Source organism: Leptidea sinapis, chromosome 13 (genome assembly GCF_905404315.1).
Source record: "Leptidea sinapis chromosome 13, ilLepSina1.1, whole genome shotgun sequence".
NCBI classification, from domain to species: domain Eukaryota; kingdom Metazoa; phylum Arthropoda; class Insecta; order Lepidoptera; family Pieridae; genus Leptidea; species Leptidea sinapis.
In genome coordinates this window covers 5,720,188-5,732,074 of record NC_066277.1, presented here as the reverse complement: position 1 = coordinate 5,732,074, position 11,887 = coordinate 5,720,188, and the positions used below count along the sequence as shown (strand labels likewise).

The following is an 11,887-nucleotide window of genomic DNA, read 5'->3' as shown; positions in this document are numbered from 1 at the left end:
GTACAACCCGTACAAGGAGTACTGCGACTTCCCTGAAAATGTAGACTGTGGCACCAGAGTCAAACCCGAATGTGAAAATGATAATGGAGGAGGCGATTCTGGTGGTGACAACGGAGGCGGTGATGACAATGGTGGTGAAGGCGGTGGGGGTGCCAGCAACGGAGAGTGCAACTGCACCCCTGGCGAGGCACCATCGATCTGTGGGAAGAACGGTTCTGATGGTGTATTAATTGCCCACGAGAACTGCAACCAATTCTACAAGTGTGCTCACGGAGTCCCCGTCGCTTTTGAATGCTACGGCAATCTTCTATACAACCCCCATAAAGAGTATTGTGACTTCCCTGAAAACGTAGACTGTGGCACCAGAGTCAAACCCGAATGCGAAAATGATAATGGAGGAGGCGGTTCTGGTGGTGACAACGGAGGCGGTGATGACAATGGTGGTGAAGGCGGTGGTGGTGCCGGCAACGGAGAGTGCAACTGCACCCCTGGCGAGGCACCATCGATCTGTGGGAAAAACGGTTCTGATGGAGTATTGATTGCTCACGAGAACTGCAACCAATTCTACAAGTGTGCTCACGGAGTCCCTGTCGCTTTAGAATGCTACGGCAACCTCATGTACAACCCGTATAAGAAGTACTGCGACTTCCCTGAAAATGTAGACTGTGGCACCAGAGTCATACCCGAATGCGAAAATGATAATGGAGGAGGCGGTTCTGGTGGTGACAACGGAGGAGGTGATGACAATGGCGGTGAAGGCGATGGTGGTGCCGGCAACGGAGAGTGCAACTGCACCCCTGGCGAGGCACCAACGATTTGTGGCAAAAACGGTTCTGATGGTGTACTGATTGCCCACGAGAACTGCAACCAATTCTACAAGTGTGCTCACGGAGTCCCCGTCGCTTTTGAATGCTACGGCAATCTTCTATACAACCCCCATAAAGAGTATTGTGATTTCCCTGAAAATGTAGACTGTGGGGATAGAATTATTGGATAGGGAACTACAGAGAGTATTTTTTATAGCTTAAGAATTTTTTTTATAGCTTAAGAATTTTGTAATCAGTTATATAAGTGGTCCAATGATTATAATAAATGGTTAAATTATTAATTCTTAAGAATGTCAAAGTCAAAATATTTTTTTGACATAAAATCAAAAGATTTCTCGTCAACGTCGATCACAAAAAATACAATTCAGATACATACATATTAATTACACAAAAGTTGAAACATATAGGTATATATTTTTAAAATAATGCAAACCAGTGAAACAATACAAGGTTGAACCATAAAATCCATAAAAAAACAACTATAATTCTATTCAATTCCATATTGTAATATCGTTTACGTAATCTTCAATACTGTAATAAGCCTTCGACATAAGTCTGCGTTTAAAAAAAAACAACTATAATACTATTCAATTCCATATTGTAATATCGTTTACGTTATCTTCAATACTGTAATAAGCCTTCGACATAAGTCTGCGTTTAAAAAAAAACAACTATAATACTATTCAATTCCATATTGTAATATCGTTTACGTTATCTTCGATACTGTAATAAGCCTTCGACATAAGTCTGCGTTTAATAAAAGATTTAATTTATTTATTGATAATTCAGATACACTTTTTGGTAATTTATTCTAAAATTTAATGTCGAATCAGCGAATCTTAAGAATGTATCTTAAGTGATTAAATAGTGATAGTTTTTTTTTAATCGTGTTTAGCATGGCTAGTATTTTTTTATTTTAGACTGATTTTTTAAATTATTTTTTTTAGACTCATTTTAGTTAATTTGTCAAAATATATATTATGATCGAGATTTTATTGAAACTGAAAATAAACTTAAATATTACCTGTGTTGTTTCTGTTTAAATATCTAATTATAAGCTAATAAATAAGTGTAATATGTATAACCTTTGTAATCTCATTAAATATGATCAAACTGCCTTAGCTATAATGTTTGACAATAATGCTGAATGAATGAATATGTATAATAAAATTATCAATGTAATTAATTAAAAACATACATAAATATTTAATCAAAACAAATCTTATAACTATATTTACAATACTACGACTACATAAAATTAAAACTATCATTACGTGGAAGCGTACCAAGAATACTGGCAGCATTACCCCGTTGGATAGCAAGGGTGATCCGTTGACCGAAATAGCTGCCAGCGCTTGGGTTTCCAGTAGCCTTATTGAGGCGCGAAGATAGTATTTTGAACATTCTCCGCGCCTCTGGGCCCCACGGGCCAAGTGTCTCGACACCAAACGGCACAAAGATGTATGACTCACTGAGACCAACATATTTGCGAAACTTGCTGTCTTCGGCAGTCGAAGCAGCAGCACCAGCACCAACTGACGTAACATGGACATGAGAAGGAGCCAGAGTGTCGACGCAAGTAGCGTCCCACACCAGCGCCCTTCCCCGTGCCCAAGCCACCAGCGTCATTCCATCAGGACGCTTGCCATCGCGGCGGGTAATACCATTTGGCTCTAAAACAGCTGGTATATTAAGAGCGGCAAATGCCCTGCGGATGACTTCATTAATGCTGGCGTGACGACTGATACGGCCTGCCGATTTTAGGCAGGATAACCCGTGGCGTCCAAGAGCATCTACCTGAACGCCACATCTACATTGATGTGGTTCATTCAGTTTTATACCTAGCCGGAGTGATACGCATACTGACAATGTCATATTGTCAAGTAGCGTTCCAATCGGCGCAGAAGGCAAGGCTTGTAACCAAAAGCCCGACTCATTTTGTGTCACGGCCAAAAGACGAGCACGCTCTGTTATGTCAGTAGATGAGATCAATAGATCATCAAAGGCTGACTTACAAAGAAGTGCGTCCCATGCTTTTTGACACTTTAAATCGTCTGGAAAATTTTGAATGTTTGCAATATTTAGCCAAGCATTGTTAGCTTCGTTCAAATACACAATCTCTGAGTTACCTGGTACATGATTTACAATTCTAGTAACCAAAGGCTGCGCACTATGAACTTAAGATAGAAATGCTGGTAAGGCAACGCCCGAAACTTTGCGAGTACCCAAACCACCAAACCGTATCGGTAAAGAGGCTTGAGACCATGCACGATCTGTAAACGCGCAATTCAAGACGGTTGTCTAAAATATTTTTAAGTGAAATATCAATCACATCAAGCAAATTTGGAAATTTCCATAACGGGCTAGACCTTAAGAGGTACGTAAATTTTGGAACAAATAAACAAGACCGAATAATAGTTAAGGCCATATGAGAATTAATTTTTAATAATCTGTCCGAAACATTATTAAATTTTTTAATGTGATCGTTTAAGATCGTTGGAATTGAAACAGGAAATAATGGAGCTCCAAGAAGGTCAAGTGAATTCTTATCCAAAACTTTAATATTGAGGGCCAGAACATTAAATTTATTGGTAATATCAACCCGGTCTGAAATTTGGAAATTTTCGCCGATAAAAAGCTCGCATTTTGAAAAATTTAACTCAAGGCCGATTGAGCTAAAACTTTCTATTACAACTTTCAAATCATCTAAAACAAAGTCCACTTCACCACTCAAAGTACCATCATCCAAGTACCAAACATTAAATTTTGATTTTAGTTTTGTTATGGCGGAATGAATGGCAAGGCTAAATATTGCTGGACCAAGAGGGTCGCCTTGCTGACAGCCAACAGAAGACCAAATATTATGATTTTTGAATAATAATTTGGATGGTTTACTATAACATTGCCAAATATAATGATATATTGAAGGAATTGAATTTTTAACTTCTCTCAGCAGAGCTCCCCTATCAACAGAGTTAAAAGCATTTTTCACATCTAATTTTAAAAAGACATCACCAGAGTTCCTCTCCAAAAAAGTTCGCGCAGCGTGGACTGCAGCTTCGCAACCACTTTTGCAGCCGAAACCCAACTGAGTTGGAATGAATTTAGTTGATAGGAAAGGAGAAATATGTTTACAACAAATTTTAGAAACAAGGCGTCGAAATGTGCAGCCCACGGCTATAGGACGAATACCACCATCTTTTTTCTTAAGAGCACATATATTCGCACCATATAAAATTTCGGTAATTTCGGTATTAACTTTTCCAGAAAGCATGAGATTTACTAAGAGAACAATGTCCTCAAGCAACGCTCTACCCGCATCCCCTGTGGAAGGACATACCAGATCTTTCAGATGCTGGGGTGTCAGTCCATCGGGGCCGCCGGCAGAACCAGTCTTAAAGGACATTATTGCTTTTAGTACATCACCATCATTAGCCCGTAGATGATTATCGGAAAAAGATGGTTCCGGAATAACACAATTAGCATCTGGTGATGGGTGTTTACTTTGTAAAGCCAAAAGTGTTTCATTTGAGTCGGGTGCCAGGATATCATTTGAAAAAAGTATAGATGCAGCACCTTTCACGTCACCGTCATTAACTTTCTGTTCTACTTTTCGAAAAATGTTGAATTTGGAATTTTGGTTACTATTTAAAATATTGCCAAAGATATTTGGGTCAGAACAATTTGATTTTATTTTCTGTGTGAGTGAACTGTGGTCATCTTTTTTTGCATGTAAAGTTGAATATGCGAACATGAATAAATGCTCCCAACTATCTTTTGAATTTTGGTTGACTGTAGATCGAATGACTTTGGAGAGTGCAGTTGCAACAGTAATGCGAGCCCCTTTTGGAATTCGCTTTACTACTGGAACCGAATTCTTTAATTTTCCTAATAATTCCGAAAAATTTGTTGTAACATGATATGCGTTATTTGTCGAGGGCAAGGTGCTATGATGTATATCCGAAACTAACGCGGAACTGTGCTTTTTACCGGTGTGAATTTTTAAGCCTCTTGCACCTCTAAAATAACGTGTAGGAGAGCATAGGTCACATTTCACAAGATCACTGGCTTGGCTACAAACATTGTTTATGTTTAGATTATTATCACTCATTAATTCACTATTGGTCCATTTAACAGTCACTTCACACACAAGCTCAGCTATTGGTCCTCGAATGACACGAACTGCGCGTTGCTATGTGCAGAAGACAAATCTGAAAACAATAAATACCTTAGCAACTATATTAACAGGACAAAAATACTTAGGAAATATACTATCCTAAAACATTGTGATGGGTAGCCACACCGACACACCAACACTTGTACCGATGCAGCACCACTTTCTGAGACTGGGATGGGACAGCAAGCGCTGATTTGCAGCGAAAATAATCTGAAACAGAATTAAAATATGGATCAGTAGTATGTTCTGCGTGACAGCTCAATGACATCATCATTAATTAAAAGGAGTTGAACCTGAACCTGAAACCTGAGAGTTGAACAAAGCTTAGGAGATTTTATGACGATACGTCACTCGAACGGTTAGCTCAGTTGGTTAGAGCACTGGCACGGAACGCCAGAAGTCGTGGGTTCAAGTCCCGCATCCTTAATCAAATTTTATTTGTGTAGTGCACCGTAGCTAGTCAAATTACTGGACTAATGAGAATTAAAATCTTGTCTCAAAATGACGGAGTGCACTGAAGCATTGTCGTGGTGAAGGAGGATCCTGCTTCGAGGGAGCTGCTGTCGAATTTTTTCCGAGACAACAGGCAAACAGCGATTGACATACCAGTCTGCAATAACTGTCCTTCCATCTTCTAGCACAACTGTCGCGAAATGACCTTTCCGTGCAAAGAATGACGCAATCATCTTTATTCCTTGACTTCTTCCTTTCTTTGCCTTAGTTGGCCGATCCTCAAAAGGAAACACCCACTGAGCTGATTGTCTTTTGGTTTCGGGTTCGTAGTAATATATCCAGCTTTCATCACCTGTGACGATGTCAAATACAGCATTTGAGTCACCGCCGTTGAACTTATCTAACATTTGGCGACACCAGTCCATACGAAGGTGTTTCTGGTCGTCGGTTAAAGTATGGGGAATGCATCTGGTACAAAGCTTCCTGACGCTTAACTGCAAACTGGCCAGTTCTAAACATTTCCAGTGTTACCCACGTATAATAATTTGAAATTACACCGTAGTTTGTACTATCACTACATATTCTTTGACCGTAGTAATCACAGGCCAGGTCCAAATAGGTATAAAAAATTCGGAGGAAATCAAAATTGAATAACGTTCAGGCTGAATTAATAGTGTTCGTATATTAAAATGTAATGCGTTGCAGATAATATAACAGCAATGTGTTGAAAACCAACATTTACTAGGTTATTTACCTTTCTTCTTGAATCGTATTTTAAATATCTCTTTTAAATTACTACTATAGCATAATCAACGGCCACTGTTTAAACCTTAATATTTTTGTACATAATGAAGCCCATATGATACTCAGTGATTGTTATACCATTCTATTCTGGATTGTAAGATGAGGACATGGATTGCAAAATCGAAAAGTCATAAACTATTTGGCGGGCGAGTATTGAAGCGGAAGTACCGTGGTCAAAGACGATGGTTCCACCCATTGCGCCGCCGATTATTATTATTACACTGTACTTACTGGAGTTTTTTTTTTATTTTCTGTTGATTCTAATCACTTTTCAATTTAAATAAATGAAATTTGGTATACAAGTCCCCAATCTTAAATCCAGAGCTATTTATTGATTTTAAGCATTAATACCGATTATTGATAACTAAACATGAAACAGTAAGTAGGGAAATCTGTTGTACCTAAGACAGTATTTTAGATATCCATTTGTTATTTTTATATGACGAACTATACCCAAACCATATTTGCATATTTTGAAAGGTCAATTATTTGAGTATTCACCACCAAAATATCAAAAAGCTATATTTCATACTTACATGTGTTTTAATAACTGAAACGAAAAAGGGATATATCTTGGCCAAATACAACATATCCTATGTACCTAGGACACTTTGAGGAATTGGAGGTACTTTATGGACAATATTACTATTCTTAACCAAAAACATATTAATCTATTAAATGACATATTTAACAAAAAATTAAACGGACCGGCCACTATAATCGGCAAAGAATGAGTATGTCGCGTGGTAATCGAATTAAACAAAACTAAAACTGTATGAAACAAGTGAGGCCAAGAGACCGGTAGTGGAACTATGTGGCGGCAGTAACGTAATCTATACTATCGACACTGTTGACAGCTTGTTAGCTGTATATATAGTGTTCTATTGAGAGACGGACTATACTATACTATACAGGAACTCGTTATATAAATAACTTTCATTCTTCCTGTCTCATGGAGGAGTTTACTCTTAAACGGATGGTAGAAGCGACTTAGATACATGTCTCAAACGTATGTCTCTGAAGTGTGTCTATGTTCTCAATACAAAGCTAATATATACTTACTCATTTCTATCCCTGCCACCGTCCACCGTTCCCCAACCGTTTCCCACGCCTCAAACACTTGTGCAATTTATTTTCTAAGAAACACAATTTACAAAACACATTTAAGAGAAATTTTACAATAACAGATGCTTAAACAATAACTATGGGATCTTCACACCCTGCTACGAGTACGCTGTAAACCCTTTTTTTATTATCCTCTCCAATCCTATTCTTTGTAAAGGAAGCTATATATTACTTAAACTGCTAAAATTGCCATACTTAGTAATATTATATTACGTGAATGAAAAGAAATAATTTAAGAAAATATTCTCCTGGCCAAAGTACAACATCTAAATGTACCTTGGCCACTAACCAAGGTACAATTGATTGACAGTGACCGAGGTACAATACTAGTTACTCCAACTTCAACATAACGGTGGATTTCAAATAATTTGGGGTTACTTATCTCGTAACTTCATGATATTTTAAATACTAGTCAAAGAAAATAACCAATGGCATATAAAAGTCCAGTGACTAAAGGATTAATATCAAATTGTGATGTTTGCTGATGATACATCACTCCTGTTTAAAATACACCGTTGCTTACCAAATTTTGATGTTGTTAACAATGCTTTAACTAAAGTTGTACATTGGTTTGAAGCTAATAACTTGTTACTTAATGGTAATAAAACGAAATGCATTAAATTTACTTTACCTAATGTTAAGCAAGTGTCAATCGGTATACAGCTTAAAAACGAGAAATTAGATATAGTTGATACCGCTGTTTTTCTTGGAATAACGCTAGATGCCAAACTCCAATGGGGCCCTCATATAGAAAATTTATCAAGTAGACTATAAGTTCTGCTGCATTCGCAGTAAAAAACATTCGTTCCTTAACAGACATTGAAACTGCAAGATTGGTTTATTTTAGTTACTTTCACAGCATTATGTCATAAGGTATATCATTATGGGGTAATGCTGCTGATATTCATTCTATTTTCGTGCTGCAGAAAAGAGTTGTTCGGGCAATTTATGGTATGGGACCAAGAGAGTCGCTTGGATCTAAATTTAAAGATTTTAAAATTATGACTGTTTCTAACCAATATATATATGAAAATTTAGTGTATGTTCATAAAAATGGCAATAAATTTCAAAAGGTATATGAAAAACATAATATTAATACTAGAAACAAAAATAAACTGTTAATGCCCACTTCTAGGCTTAGTAAACTCGACAAGTCATTCATCGGTAATTGCGTTAGATTTTATAATAAGCTTTCTGAGAACATAATGGAAATGTCCCTCAACAAGTTCAAAGCCTATATTAAACATAAACTTATGGAAAAATCGTATTCCAATTTAAAGGACTATTTAGATGATAAGAAAGCATGGGTATGAATTGCTCTAAAAGATTTGAGCTTTAATGACCCTTACTTAAATATAATAGTATTTATAATAATGAATAATTTTTGAAAAATGAATAATTTATACTATAGGCAAAATGTTCAAATTATAAAGACGTGTTTAGTGAGTGTTGTTGAATATATTTTAGATGAACATTATTGTTTTTTGTTATTTGGTTGAGTTCTTATGACAGTTTTCATCATGCTCGCTTAAATGTCACTGCTTGTGGTGGCGACGTGGGACGGGTCGTTCCCTTCCCTAAAATATGGTCGATGGAGGCGATGGCTGGCCCATGCGTCATGTTCGTGAACGGTCGCTACTTGCAGTGGCAGGATGATCCTGTAGCAAGAAACTCTATCTCATGGTTTTAAAATTAAAAATTATATTTTTTATAATTGCTAATAAAATGGTCGCTAAATACCTTTATTTATTTACGGTGTGTGTGGATTGATGCATCTACTGTACCATGGCCTGGTATTATTGTTGATACAGTAGTAGTCGGCCGTGAATGTACTCAATAGCTCTTGTTTTTACGTATTAATTTACATTTTTATATACATATATTGTAACTGAAATAATTTGTGAGTGATTGTCACAAAGAGTTTCTTGCCACTTCTTCTTATTAAAGCTCAACCCTCAAAGGTGGATATAAAAAGAAAAGTCATTTCCTTGACCTGCCTGAATAATGTGATTTTGATTTGATTACCCTAAAGGATTGAGCTTTTGATTACAGTTAGTAAAAATATTATATTAATTACAACTTTAAGCAGAATTGTCCAATTGTAAGTAGAGGTATTTGGTGAGTATTGCATGATATGTAGATTAGGATTATTTTATTGTTGTTTGCTGAGTTCTCGTAACAGGTTCCGTCATGCTCGCTTAAATGTCACTGCTTGTGGCGGCGACATGGGACGGGTCGTCCTCTTCCCTAAAATATGGTTGAGGGAGGCGATGGCTGGCTCATGCGTCATGCTCGTGAACGGGCGCTGCTTGTGGTGGCAGGATGATCCTGCTGCTGGAGACTCGGATTCAGATTCTTAAAAGTTATTGTGTATATATATATATATATATATGTGTGTATGGATATAGACATATTTATTTATTTATAATCGCTTATAAAATGCTCACAGAATACCTTTATTTATTTATGGTGTATTTGGATGATGCAGCTACTGTACTCAATTACTTTTGTATTAATTTACATTTACTTTTTTGACTTACTCGTGTAAGGCATTGACTATTTGACGTTTGAGTGTGTTTGTTGCATCATTTTACATTTTGCATATTATATTGTAATTGAAATGATTTGTAAATCGATGTAAATGTAAATCTTGATATAAAAGAGTGGCAATGAGTTTCTTGCTACTTCTTCTCATTAGCTCAAGCTCTTTACGAAGTATCGGTAGATTCAATAAGAAAAATTTTTTTTTTTTGACATTCATAAGTGTCATTTCCGTGACCTACATGAATAAATTGATTTTGATTTGATTTATTATAAAACGTTTAAAACTATCAGACTTCAAATCATATTAAAAATGCTTACTTTTTTCCCCAAAAACTTTTTAACATCGATAACACCAAACACCGGCTTAATGGCGGTAAGTTACTGCTTTCAAATTGAATAGGTAGTCAGTAGTGACGTACAGAATACACTAGACAATACTTACTTACTATTGTGACGTTCTGCTGTGTCTGTTTTTTGTTACGTTTTCACACATAGTTTCACACACGTTTTCACATACATATTCACACATTCTCAAATCCCGTAACTACATACTAAAATATGGAAGTCCTATTTAGAGATAATAGCTAAATAGCATTTCTACCACAATTTTTTGTATATTTATAATATAAAAAGAAAATATGAAATAAAAATTTACATTAAAAGCCAGCCTTGTGTTACGTTATTTCGTATAAGATACAGTTTTTTATGGGATAACGTAACGCGATACTTCTGTCAGAAAAAAATCAATTAAAACATTTTCAACTTAAAATGGTTTTAATTTGTAGAGATCCCGAGCATCTCGAGATGCGCCCTTTTTTTTATAAAAAATAAGATAAACCGTATACAGTTTATTGATAATATTTTTTAAAGGCAGGTATCTCAATCTGGTATATGCTTTGCAATTTGCTATTGCTTATTACTTGGTATGTAATGTTATAACTGACGTAGCTCCATTTGATATAATATTACTAATACATATTACACAAGGTAATTTCCGCTAAGATTAAGTTACATAATTTTCTTGCTAAATGTGGGCCAATCCCGGCGGCACTGCAATGCCGGGCCGACCCGTGACAGGAGTGGAGCGAGCCCCTAACACCCCGTCATTTTCCAAAAATCAGTTTAATATACTTTCAGATATTAAGCTGGAAAGAACAGAAACTACACTTTGATCTTAGCCAAAAGGCCGAGAAGCGATGCCGATATCGACCTGGGTCTTCCGCGTAGGTTCTCACGGGCATCGGGGTAACTGTTCGGGGCGATGGCCCCTTTCAGTGATAAAGTCGCCGCCTGCGATTACAGGCGGGGCACTGGGTGGGACCGGTTGGTCCATGGTGTAATGTCGGTGGTGTCCTGCTGCAGTGCGATCGAGCCTGCGTAGTATCGCGAGCAATCTGTGGACTGCGGCAGGGTGGTAGGTCCATGGTTGGCTTGCGCCCGCCGCTCAGCGAGGTCGAGCCCGCCGGTAGTGTACCGGTAAGCGCCCATCAGCCAGCGGCGAGGAAGCAGTCGTGTCCTAGGAGACTGGGTCACTTGGTAGTCCTCTTATATCCGGCGGTTGTCGATGGTATGCGCGATGCCAGGCAAATGCTGGGATCGCGCACCATCGGCGCGCGCGAACATAGAGGTGCTCAGGCGACGAACGAAGTCGTCCAGGCTCTCCATGCGCAGGTCTCTGGAGATGACCTGATTCCGTACGAAGCGTGGTGCTCCAGAGATGGTGAGAAGCGCCAGCGACTGCTGCGCTTGCAGCGACTTGCGACCGTCTTCTTGCGTGCGTCTCGCTTGTCAGTGCGAACCATGCGGGGGCCGCATATGTGAGTCGCGTGCGAACGTACGCTTTGTATACGCACAGCTTCGTACGGAGAGGCAGGTGAGACGCCAGCACGGGGCGGAGAAGGTTCCGTGCGGCGCGCGTCTTGGCAACCACGTTCTTCACATGGGGCCGCTTCGAGAG

At 38.1% G+C, this 11,887-nt stretch overlaps 1 protein-coding gene and 1 pseudogene across 1 annotated transcript; one reads left to right on the top strand and one right to left on the bottom strand.

Moving 5' to 3' along the window:
* The first annotated feature begins 218 nt into the window (after nucleotides 1–218).
* On the top strand, nucleotides 219–1,853 carry LOC126967486 (uncharacterized). Its single transcript, XM_050811974.1, has 2 exons — nucleotides 219–223; nucleotides 367–1,853. The coding sequence occupies exons 1-2, from the start codon at nucleotides 219–221 to the stop codon at nucleotides 995–997; spliced, it is 636 nt and encodes a 211-aa protein (XP_050667931.1). The 3' UTR covers nucleotides 998–1,853.
* Nucleotides 1,854–10,955: 9,102 nt separating this feature from the next.
* LOC126967807 (U2 spliceosomal RNA) lies at nucleotides 10,956–11,128 on the bottom strand (annotated as a pseudogene).
* Between the last annotated feature and the right edge of the window lie 759 nt (nucleotides 11,129–11,887).